Here is a 12151-nt window from a genome sequence, read left to right as displayed (position 1 = left end):
ATTACTTTCATTCTTTTCTACGCCATCTCTACTCCTACTCCCTTCGTTGTTCGTTACCACGCTCTATCCCGTTTACAGAAGCCAGTCTCCCCCATCACACCCAATCTACCTCCATCACACTCATTCTATCCCTTACCCCACCCAGTGTCTCCTACTACACCCACTGGCTCCTGCAACACACATTGTCCCATGCTACAGTACATCCAGACTCCCCCGCCACCCCTACTTTTCCCCTATCACATCACATACCCACTTTCACCCACCACACTCACTGCCCCTTGCCACATTCACTCTGACCCCTTCCACACCCACTCTGTCCCCTGCTATACCCTCTCTCCCCCTCAACACAACAATTCCATCTCCGCCTACAGCCATCGTGACGAGTCTTATATAACTAGGCGTTCTCTTAACGACCCTCTGACCTAACTCAATCATCCAACTTTTGTTATGGCGGTCATTCTCCCCGTCTGTACATCTGTGTCTCCTTCTGCTAACAGTTCCTCTACTTGTTCACCTACTCTCCAGAGTATCTGCCCGCAGAACACCATCGCTACATTTGCATTCACATTCCCCCCATCCCCCTTCCCCCTCTCTCTCTCTCTCTCTCTCTCTCTCTCTCTCTCTCTCTCACACACACACACACACACACACACACACACACACACACACACACACACACAGTGTGTGTGTGTGTGTGTGTGTGTGTGTGTGTGTGTGTGTGTGTGTGTGTGTACATCCTCGTTTTCTGATTATGTTCGAATGTCACTAACAGGGTTGTCCGGGACCACCAGAAACCACTCCCCTCTGGGGAGCGGCCCACAGGGGTCCCAGCTTACTTACAGCCTGGTCCGGCTAGAGGTCTATCACTGTGCAAAATTTTGTTTTCCCAGGTAGAAAACTCTGGTCGCGAATTGAGGACGAACACACACACACACACACACACACACACACACACACACACACACACACACACACACACACGCGCGCGCGCGCGCGCGCGCTGTGCTTTAGAAATTACAACAGAAGCAAGTCATTTTATATCAACGGCTGTACAAGTGATACCTTGTTTATTATGCCAGCGAAGTAGCACAGTAGCCTGTTAAGCCATCCACTGGTACACAGCCTTCCGTACATTCATACTAATTCCATATCTTAACTAGAAAGCACTCAGAGAGCGCATGCCTCCACCAATGCCATTGCCATTAAACAAGATCCGGATCCGGATCTGTAGAAACATTGTGTGGAATACACAAGGTCTGGATCCGCCCCATATTTATGGCCCACTCTTCCTCAAATTTGTCCTGAAGTTCCCTGAGAACTTTTGGTGATACTGTGCGGGATACATAGGATCCGGATTCGGATCCGCCCTAAAAATTAATTAATTCTTTCTTGGTCCATGGCCCACTCTTGCACAAAACTTCATTGAAATTCACTAAGAACTTTTGGAGATATCGTGTAAACAAACAAGCAAACAAACAGACAGGCATAGATGAAAAAAATACCTCTAATTTCGTTGGCAGATGTAGGCATGCGTAACAGAATTACATCCACCTGATAATGGTCTACAGTCATATCCAGACCCTCTGATTAATAAGTGTGCAACTCGATGAGTCACTAGATTTTTTCAAAGTTTTTTTTTTTTTTTATTCTGCCAAATGCCTTATGATTTTATTCAGGTTGGGTAAGACGTTCACGACGTGTATCCTTCATAAACAATCTTATCAGTTTCTTCAGCATGGGAATGTCAATTTTAAGTTTTATCATGGTTATTGTCAGGCGATTTAATTACCTAATGTAAGGCGTCATCAAAGTGTAGGGGTTAGTGATCAATTACAGTCTCCACGTCACCACAAAGACAAGAACTTGCGCATTCATATCAACGCTGAGTTCCAGCAAATCTCTGGTTTTATCATAATGTTCATCCAGTATTGTGATGTCATTTCAAACAACTATTAGAAATGCAGCAACACTACAGACACCAGTCATAGACCCACGTTACTAGTGTTCTGTCGGAGCCCCAACACAACACCAGAGTTCCATCTCGGAAGCCACAGTCTGATGTGGGAGACCTCGCTCTCAAACGTAAAACATCTCATTCAGGACAACCCAGGCTCACACAATTTGTGCTGGGCTGCTTTTTGTGCTGCTGCCGCTTCCCTTTCAGATGAAGGGAGGTGGCTGCTGGCTTAATAGTTTTACTGCTCGTGTATTGGGTTGTTTATAGTGGTATCAGGTTCGGTGTGTGTCACTGGATTCGAGGAGTTAGGAGAATATATTTCGTGAAAAATATGTAAATCTAATTTTCGGAGGCTAAGAAGAAAATGTTAAATAAAAACTATATAAGAAACGGAATATCTACACGAAAGCTGACCAAAGATCACGGGGAAAAAAGTTGAAACAGACTTAGAAGAGAACAGATACGTGCATGTAATAAGAATTCTAGAGAGGATACAGACCTAGGGCGAAGCCATCTTTGGTCCACTGCACCTTGCCCTGTTGATGAGCCACCACACAGCGCAGCAGCACGTCCTCTCCTGACCCCACCTGCACGCTCTGTGGCCGCACCCGGAACACCTGCTTCTGGCCCATCACACCTGTCAAGAAAAAGTAATCTATCAAATCGGTCTAAGTTATTGGTTTTAGGAAAGATTTCCATTTTACTGAATCCTGAGAAGAATTGCAACTAATATATAATAATTACTGTTTCAAGAGTCCCTACTTCCTTTTAGTCCTACAGCAACAGATACAGGTTACATTTGCTGTTGCCACGCTATTTCTGACAAACTGACCACTATACCTCTGTCTCTTATGCTTTCCTTCATTTCACCTTCATCCACACCATCTGTGCTTCGTCCCAAAAAATCTACAGGCACCTGTGCTTTCCCCTGTACACATCCTACCACCATCAGGCACTGGTAACAAATAGGCTATAGCATAGTTGGGTCTTGTCTCAGTCGAAGTACTAATTATCATTTGACGTTATTATTATTTATTATTATTATTATTATTATTATTATTATTACTCACCGCACCAGTCGTGAGTTACATTTTTCTTGTCAATATTATTATAATTCGCCACACCAGTGATGAGTTGTATTGTTTTTTGTCAATATCATTATTCTTATTGCTATTCTTTCTTACGACGAAGTAAAACGCTCGTATTCGCCCAGTTTCAAAGCTACGGCCATCATATATACTTGGCCATGTGCGTTCCGCAGCTGGAGGCTTTATAAGACACATTATCATACAGTTCCCAGTACTGGTTTTTCAGTTTCAGCCAAAAACCTATAAAAATAGTCTATTCGCGGATTCTCAAAAACCGCTAAAGATACATACCTGAAATTTTTCCGGGACATAGCCAAGGTAGGGGAGCAGGTCTGGAATGACAATGGGCCCATTTGGGAAAGTAGTTTCTGAGATCTCCCAGGGGTAAATGGAAAGTGGTTTGGGGTCATTGAGTTCACAGTTTTAAAAACCAAGATACAACTGAGCTAAATTTATAGAGCTTGATATGCTATGCATGGCTACTAATTATGAATGACCTCGATCCAAATTCAAGGTCACAGACAAGGTCAAAGTTCAATTACACAGTATAATAAACAAATGTAGAATTGAGCTACAATCATCAAACTTGGTAAGTATATAGAACTTCATATGCTATGCATGGCTATTAAGTATGAATGACCTTAATCCAGAACTTAAGGTCACAGCCAAGGTCAACATCCAAAATTTTCTTATTTTTAAGTACTGAGGTCTCATGCACAAGATAGATGACGTAGTCATGTGGTTAGAAATTGCTAATGACAATTTCCGTTTTCTAGTTATTATTATTATTATTATTTCTTATGAAGAAATAAACTGCTCGTTTCCACTCAGTTTCAAAGCTACGGCCACCATATTTGGCCATCTGAGTCCCGCTGCAGATGGCTTCATATAATCCAGTATCATCCAATTCCCAGGACTGGTTTTAAAGTTACATCCAAAAACCTATAAAAATAGTCTGTTCGCGGATTCACAGAAACCACTAAAGGTACAGACTTGAAAATTTTGTAGGACATAGCCAAGGTCGGGGAGCAGGTCTGACATGACTATGGGCACATTTGGGATAGTAGTTTCTCAGATCGCCCAGGGATCAATGGAAGTAGTTTGGGCACCGTCATTTTCGTTTTGCGAGGATTTTGTTGCTTTCACTTTCGCCCAAAGTGTTTGACACTCTTCTTGGGGGGTTTTACTACACCAGCAAAGTGCTCATGATATGAACTGAGGAAGAAATTGGGTGACCTTGTCATGTGCTGAGTTATTGAAATTGTTAATGGCAGTTTCCGTTTTTTAGTTATTATTATTCTTTTTTACGAAAAAGTAATTTGCTCGTATTCGCTCAAAGCTACAGCCACCATCCTTGGCTATGTAAGTCCCCCAGCTGGCGGCTTCATATGGCCCAGTATCATCCAGTTCTCAGTACTAGTTTTCCAGCTACAGCCAATAACCTGTAAAAATAGTCTGTTTGTGGATTCTCAGAAACCGTTAAAGGTCTATCTATCTATCTATCTATAGCCCGACGCCCTAATCCCGCAAAGGGTGGCCGCAGACAAAACGCCTCCAAGTCACTCTGTCACCCACCGTTTGACTACCCTCCCCCCAACTCACCCCCCCTCCCTCATATACCTCTCAACTCCATCCCTCCACCTCATCCTCGGTCTACCCCTCCCTCTCCCTCCCTCCACCTCACCTACATACACCCTCTTAGTCAGTCTTTCATTCTCCATTCTCTCCACATGTCCAAACCACTTCAGTGTATTTCTCCTAATCTTTTCAACCACATCCACATCTACTCCACAACGTTCCTTCACTTCTTCATTCGTCAACCTGTCCCTCCACGTCACTCCACATGCTCCTCTCAAGTAACTCATTTCCACTGCTCTCACTCTTGACTTGTTCCCCTCTTGCAAGGTCCACGCCTCGCTTCCATACGTCAGAGTAGGGATCACAATACCATCATGCAGTGACTTCTTAACTTCCATACTCACCTCCCTATTTCTCATCACTGCTTTCAGTGTACCAACAACCTTTCTTCCCTGCTGTACCCTTTCACGTACTTCATCCCCCAAAGTTCCATCCTTACTCATCACACTACCCAAGTACTTGAATGCACTCACATTCTCCATATCCTCACCATCCAACCTCACTGCACACTCTGTGACTTCATTCCTCTCAAACACCATAACTTTACTTTTGTTTACATTAACTTTCAGCTTCCTCCTCCTACACACTGTCCCAAATTCATTCACCAAACCTTGCAACTCCCATTCATCTTCACTCAACAATACTGTATCATCAGCAAACAGCAACACCAGAAGCTTCCAAATCTCACCCTCATTCATTAGGGCCACCCCCACATCCACTGCCCTACCTTGTACCTCCTTTACAACCCCATCCATATATATATTAAACAGCCATGGAGACATCACACACCCCTGTTTCAGTCCCACATTGAGATCAAAGAACTCACTCAGCTCACCATCCACTCGCACCGTAGCCCTAGCTCCCTCGTACATACTCTTCACAGCACTCAGCAATTTCCCCTCCATTCCGTATATTCTTAATACCTTCCACATACCTTGCCTATCTATTCTGTCATAAGCTTTCTCCAAGTCCATGAAGGCAGCATACACTTTCCTTCCCTTCTCTAGATACTTCTCCACTAAACATCTTAGAACAAATATCTGATCTACACACCCTTTTCCCTTCCTAAATCCCCCTTGTTCTTCTCCAACTAGCTCCTCTGTCATATGCCTAACCCTATCAATGAGTAATCTACCATATATTTTACCAGTCACACTAAGAAGGCAAATACCCCTATGGTTACCACATACTTCTCTCTCCCCTTTTCCTTTGTACAGAGGAACAATTATACCTGATTTCCAGTCCTCTGAAACCCTTCCCTCTTCCCAAGCCAATCTACACAACTTCCATATCCACTCCACATTCAACAGTCTTGAAATATTTGCAGGACAGAGTCAAGGTAGGGAAGCAGGTATGAAATGACTATGGACCTATTTGGGCCTGTAGTTTCTGAGGTTGCCAAGGGGTCAATGGAAAGTAGTTTGGGGTCATAGATTGAACAATTAAAAAAAACAAAATTGAATTGAACTAGTCACCAAACTTGGTACATTTATAGAACTTGATATGCCATGCATGGCTACCAAGTATGAGTGACCTTGACCCAAAACTCAAGGTCACAGCCAAGGTCAAAGTTAAAAATTTGCTTCTTTTTAGAAGTGCTCACTGTAAGAAAGGCTTTGAAATCACAAAGCCCAGCAATATTATTAGTACTCCTTATGCCTGTTGTTTGTTTATGTGGTGTGTTACTAAAAATGCTAATGGCAAATTCTGCTTTCTGGTTATTACTATTAATTATTATTATTATTATTTTTATTATTATTATTACTATTATTATTATTATTATTATTATTATTATTATTATTATTAATCAAAGCATATAGAGCCAGTGTGTTTTCCTGACCGACTACATAAACCGAGATTAATAATTTCTAGGCTATCGCCAACATCAGGAATGATGGGTGTAAAATACAACTGTTTGGTACTTGCGAAGCTGCAGCTGTATCAGCCCTCCAGTGCCTGGAAGATGGTGGTTCGTACCCTGTTATGTCCCCCGCCATCACAAGCAGTCAAAGGAAGTTAGACAACAACATCCTACCCACCTGTCTGATCCTACACTGGTTATAGAGCTCATAGCTTTCAAAATGAGTTACCTTCGGCTGTTTCATCATATTGTATTTTAGTGTAAATTTTTCTAAGTACCAAAAACATGCAAATTATTGTCATTTAAATAAGAGGAAGTTACCAAACTATCGCAGGGTCAAATTTTTATATATATGACACACTGATTTCTTTCGAACATTCAAATGATTTTGCCAGCACATAAAAAGCAATGTAGTTCCACATAGTCTACTCTATACCTACATCGACAAAACTAGGTACCCTCAGCATTTATTCGAAACTTTTCAGTCTAATTATCCTTTGGTATATTTCTTTACTAGTGTTAACCTGCTGTGTAATGCGTCTCTACAACCCCGCTCTGGTGTGACGGGGAGACCAAGAACTTTTGTGGCAATTGTCTTAAATGCGTTTCTGTTGTCGACTTCAACTGCCACAGTGAGGCTTAATGGAGAGTCATTATTCAGTCCTGCCTGCGTCTTTTTTCTCTTCAAACTATGTTTTCTTGTTTTTCTTCGTCTTCCAACCTCGTTTCCAGCCCTTCCTTCCTCTTCCTTCTTCTCCTCGCTTCTCTAGATCCCTCCTTCCCTACTTCTCTTTTGTTTTCTTTCTGGCTCCTGCCCACGCTGTCTCCTCTCTATTTGCTTCTGACCTTGCCTAGGTTAGGGAAATTTAGAAAAGAGGAAGACAGGAGAAGGAGAGCGGAAGGAAGGATAAGTAAATTGGGAAAAAGTTGATGAGGGAAGGAAGCCAGAGCAGAATAGCAATAGAGGTAAGATGAGGCAGCGAAAAGAGAAGGTGGAAGGAAAGCAGGGCATGGCAGGAGGGAGACAGCGATGAACACCTTGAACACACCAACCACTACCAGATGGAACAGTGCCTTGAACACAACCATAAGTGCAATAAAAAAAAATTATTCATTTAATTTTGGAAAGCAAGGAGCACCAACTTGAGGACAGCCTTGAACACAACCAGCGACACCATTTCGAACATCACTTTGAACACCAACACGAACACAACTGAGAACACCACCATAAAATCTACAGTGAGTACAACTAACAACACGAACCCTAGCATCAACTAGAATACAACTATGATCACTGCCTTCAGTATTAACTAGAACACATCTTGAATACAACCTTATACCAATCTCGTTCACCTCTTTCTTACCTCTGTCAGAACTCTCTCACCCCTGTCCCTCTACCTGACCTCTGTTCCTCTCTCTCTCGCTCTCTCTCTCTCTCTCTCTCTGTAACCCATGTCCCCATTAACCAGCCCTGTCCTCCTTAACCACTCCTGTAACCTCACTCTCACCCTTGTCCCTCTCTCTTTCACCCCTCTCCTCCTCTCTCACCTCTTTCCCCATGTCTCACCCCTCTCTCTCTCTCTTTCACCCCTGCTTCTCTCTCTCTCCCTCTCTCTCTCTCTTTTCTTTTTTTCTCTTTTCTTTTTTAACTCCTTTCTGTCTCCCCTATGGTAACACTCTCCTGTCCCCCTCTCTCACCACTGTCACTTGTCATTCAAATGTCTCCTCTTTTAATCCGCATTTTTATCTCATTAGTCCGACTACTTTCTTTCATTTCAGGTCCCTCTTCGCAACTTTTATATTCTTGTATGGAAGGTCATCCTACCACTCTCTCTCTCTCTCTCTCTCTCTCTCTGGGGGGCGCGGTAGCAGTGTGGTAGCGCGCTGAGCTTGTGATCGGGAGGTTGCAAGTTCGAGCCTCGCCCGGGCTACCGTTGCCGGGAGGGGTAGCGTCCTCCTGTAACCCCAGCGGGGCTATATGGCCTTAGTTGCCTAGCTCGGGGAATTCATTTCTCCATTTCTCTCTCTCTCTCTCTCTCTCTCTCTCTCACACACACACAAACCAGCTGTACTAAGGAAGTCAAGAAATCAGAGTTCTTTTAAAAACGGTTGGCTCTTCTACCTGGAGGTGTTACCACGTCCAGGAGTAGCGGGCAAAGATGAAGCTGTGGCAGCTCTCACCCGCACCGGCCGCCCTGCACGCCGTACAGCCAGCCCGCAGTCTTGCAGAAATATGATTACGTTGGTGCTTGTATAACTAGCCTACGTGGCAAGCCTATATGACAAGCCTAACTGACAAGGAAAGCACCCATAAATCCCTCTAGACTACGACGCCCAACAGGTAAAGTATATAAAGGTGAACAAATAACTACTCTTGAGCGGCTATTTTTGACCAATACACACCTAACTACTCCCGTAAAGGCTACGTCTGACAGAAATGTCATTGCCCACTTGGCCACAAAGCGCCTACCTAATGTAGTAAGTGGTTTCCTGTGTTGCTTATCACTCAATACAGTCACCTGAATGTGACACTACATACCGGTACACTAAGTAAATGGTGGGAGCTGCCTTATACACGGTACTGTGAAACAGTTCTTGTTACTTTTTACTGTAATATGGTTGCTCTCGTAGTATGCGTAAAATAATATAAGCACACTTAGAATATAAATATAAAATGCTGATAATATAAGAAACACCTTCTGAATACGGTATTCTGTAAATGTTTCTTAAGACAGACAGGAACAGTAAAGAAACCCAAACACGCCAATACAAGTCGTTGTTATGTACTTTCAAGTTTGCACAAAAAACTACACTACAATATATTTTGTTACAGCCACATTTCATTCAGAAAACCTAAGTAGTCCATTACAAATGGCGAAGACATGGGAGTAAGATAAGAAATATCATTAAATGCATTTAGGTCACTGAAGCTCAGGAGTGGGCTTCCTATCCTGTATGTCCAAGGACTCTTGGGATATCAGTCCATTTATAAATATACGGGTACAGTATTTATGGAAGTTACTGAACCCAGGGAAGAGCTATAGACTAGCACCACCAACGAAGCATTTGCAACAGATAGATGGTACCAGTTATCGGGCAGACACTCATTGTTCCTGTAGACGGCAAAATCTTTTAATATATTTGTAAATTACCTGGTTTTGCTATGACCAGCTTTATTGTTACCATACTGTTATACAAACTATTATTTAAAAGATTAATACTTCTCTGATGTCAAGGCACACATCATTATCATCTCCATTATTGGGGTTATTAGACTTTGAAGATGCGTTTGATATGGTCGGCCTAATCAAAAAGGCCCAGAACGCAGACTTTACCACAAAATAAATTTCAACCTCGGTGCATAAAATATTTGCTGCCGGAGTGGTGATCAGACATAATTAGGTACCTAAACAGTAGACTACATTTAATGACTAATTCTCGAAAGGTGAAATCCCCTTATGCAAACAGGACGAAGATCAATAAATTTAAAGAATACCAAATGGGCTGTTTATAGCACCGAGTGGCAATAATAAATATTGTTTCACATCATGCATTAATCACAGTTCTTAGTAAAATTACTGGAACACTGAAAAAACAAATATACGAAAACGCATCTCAGGAAAACAGGGCAGGAGGAAGCGTGAGCAGCTAGAGGTGTGCGAGGGAATCTTCTCTTTGCCCACGGCACATTCGGTACTCAAAAACGCATCAGGTACGCAGACCTCCTTTATATAACTGAAGATGGGCCCGAGGAAGAGAGGGCTATAAGAGAGGTGGAGAGAGGGGAGGTGAAGGTAATTAGGAGACGGAGGGAGATATGAAGTTGTGGTTGAGAATTCTGAAAGGAGATGACATGACAAAATGATATGGAAGGTGAAGATAAAACTAAGTAATGAAGTTACCGGAGTAAGAAAAGAAACGCACACGATATTTGTGAAAAGTCACAGCAGATGAGACTGGATGAACAGTGTAATTGAAGGGGATAATGCAAGCGAGCAAAAGGAAAAGGTGAAAAATTAGTAGTAAGTGTACGGCACAGGTAGAGAAATGCTGTGACGGTAAAGAGAAACAGAACCACGCAGAAAATAGGGATTCCAGGGTGGAGAAGGGAGAGAATATAAGACTTGGAAAAATGTTGTGACAGCGAGGAGGAAGGAAGAAAAGGCTAACCACAGAGAAGACAGAGAGAATGGAAACGAGGATATAACGGTGATGAAGAAATTAGGTGGAGGAAGGTAGTGAGGTATAAAAGAATATAAAGAGGAAGAGCATCGGTGTAAGGGAGAGACAGTATACTGTATAAGGAGGTATAAAGAAAGGAAGTGGACGACAAGAAAATCATACCATTACAGCCAGAGAGAGATCCGTGCTAACATTTGGATTCAGATGTCATTTCTGACACGAATAGTTTTTAGCGATAGTACTGCACAGCAGTAAAAGAATCTTTGATGAATTATTATGCTCAGTGTTAAAGAAAGGGGAATTATTTGTTGGAAAAGTAGTGTTTTATGTGTAAGTGAAGTTACAGAGACGATGACGATAAATTCCATACACGTAAAGACAAAAACTACGACGCTAAATCAGTGAAAGATAGTGACGAGGATGTTGCGTTTACTAACCGACACAATCTTTGCATCACCCAAGACGAAGATATGAGGTTTTCCAGCACGGTAGGTCAAAATATGGAGATTCATAGGGAGCCACAGCATGCCACAACGAGCCAAAGGGTGTCATTAGAGAGCCAGAGCGTATAATAAGGAGCCGAGAAGTGTCACCGGCGGTCAGAGGATGCTATGGGGATCCAGAATTATTCCATAGGGGGCAAAAGAGTTCTAAAAATGAGCCTAGGAAGTTTTACAGGGCGCCAGGGAGAACTGTCGGAAACCAGATCATCAAAATGAAATGAATAATGGGATTTCTGGTCATTCTTGCCTTTAAAAAAAAAAAAAAAAGTAATATGGAGGGGAGGAGGGCAACAGGGGTGGAGAGACAAATGGGGGAAGGGTGATTATCGAGGAGTAGGGGAAAAAGAGGGTAAAGAAATAGGGAAAAAAAAGAGCTGAAGGCGCAGGGGAGAGAGATGAAGAGCTGGGAAAGAGAGATGAAGGAAAGAACAAAGGGGGTTAAGGGTTGGAGAAGTAGGCCGGGAAGGGTGAGTGTAAAGATGCGGAAATGAAATGGGACGGGACGCTTGAAGTGGCGGAGAGAATGGTGAAGGAAGGAGGGAATATGGAGTGAACAGGAGGGGAGAATCGAAAGTGAATGAAAAGAGGAAAAGGAGTAAAAAAGAGGAGAAAAAGAAAGAAGAGATAAGAAAAATGCTGAGGAGGAGAGAAAGGCATGGAGTTACGAAGCAGGGGAAAGAATGAAATCCTGGATAAAGGGAGAGAGAAGCCTGGGAGAGTAAGGAGAAAAACAGTAAAGGAACGGAGTAAAGGGATGAAGGGATGGGGGAAATGAGTGAAGGAACCAGGGAAAGGGATGAAAAGATAGGTGAAAATGCAGAGAAAGAGAGAAAGGAATGAGGAAATGCTGTGAAGAGTGGGAGAGAAGGAGAAACACGCTGGGGACAGGAAGAGGTGAATGACCACGGGGCAAAGCTGAAAT

General features: G+C 42.8%; 1 protein-coding gene across 1 annotated transcript in view; it reads right to left on the bottom strand.

Moving 5' to 3' along the window:
- LOC145413610 (nephrin-like) overlaps positions 1 to 12151 on the bottom strand; it is a 202012-nt gene that overhangs the window by 111931 nt on the left and 77930 nt on the right. Inside the window, exon 2 of the mRNA XM_080283265.1 lies at positions 2457 to 2594. Within this exon, the coding sequence (XP_080139391.1) occupies positions 2457 to 2594 (138 nt within the window). The remainder of the gene's footprint in view (positions 1 to 2456; positions 2595 to 12151) is intronic.

The sequence above is a fragment of the Coenobita brevimanus genome, chromosome 97 (assembly GCF_032717465.1).
Source record: "Coenobita brevimanus isolate Jiangsu-jjx chromosome 97, ASM3271746v2, whole genome shotgun sequence".
NCBI lineage: Eukaryota > Metazoa > Arthropoda > Malacostraca > Decapoda > Coenobitidae > Coenobita > Coenobita brevimanus.
This window is presented reverse-complemented; position numbering and strand designations above follow the sequence as displayed.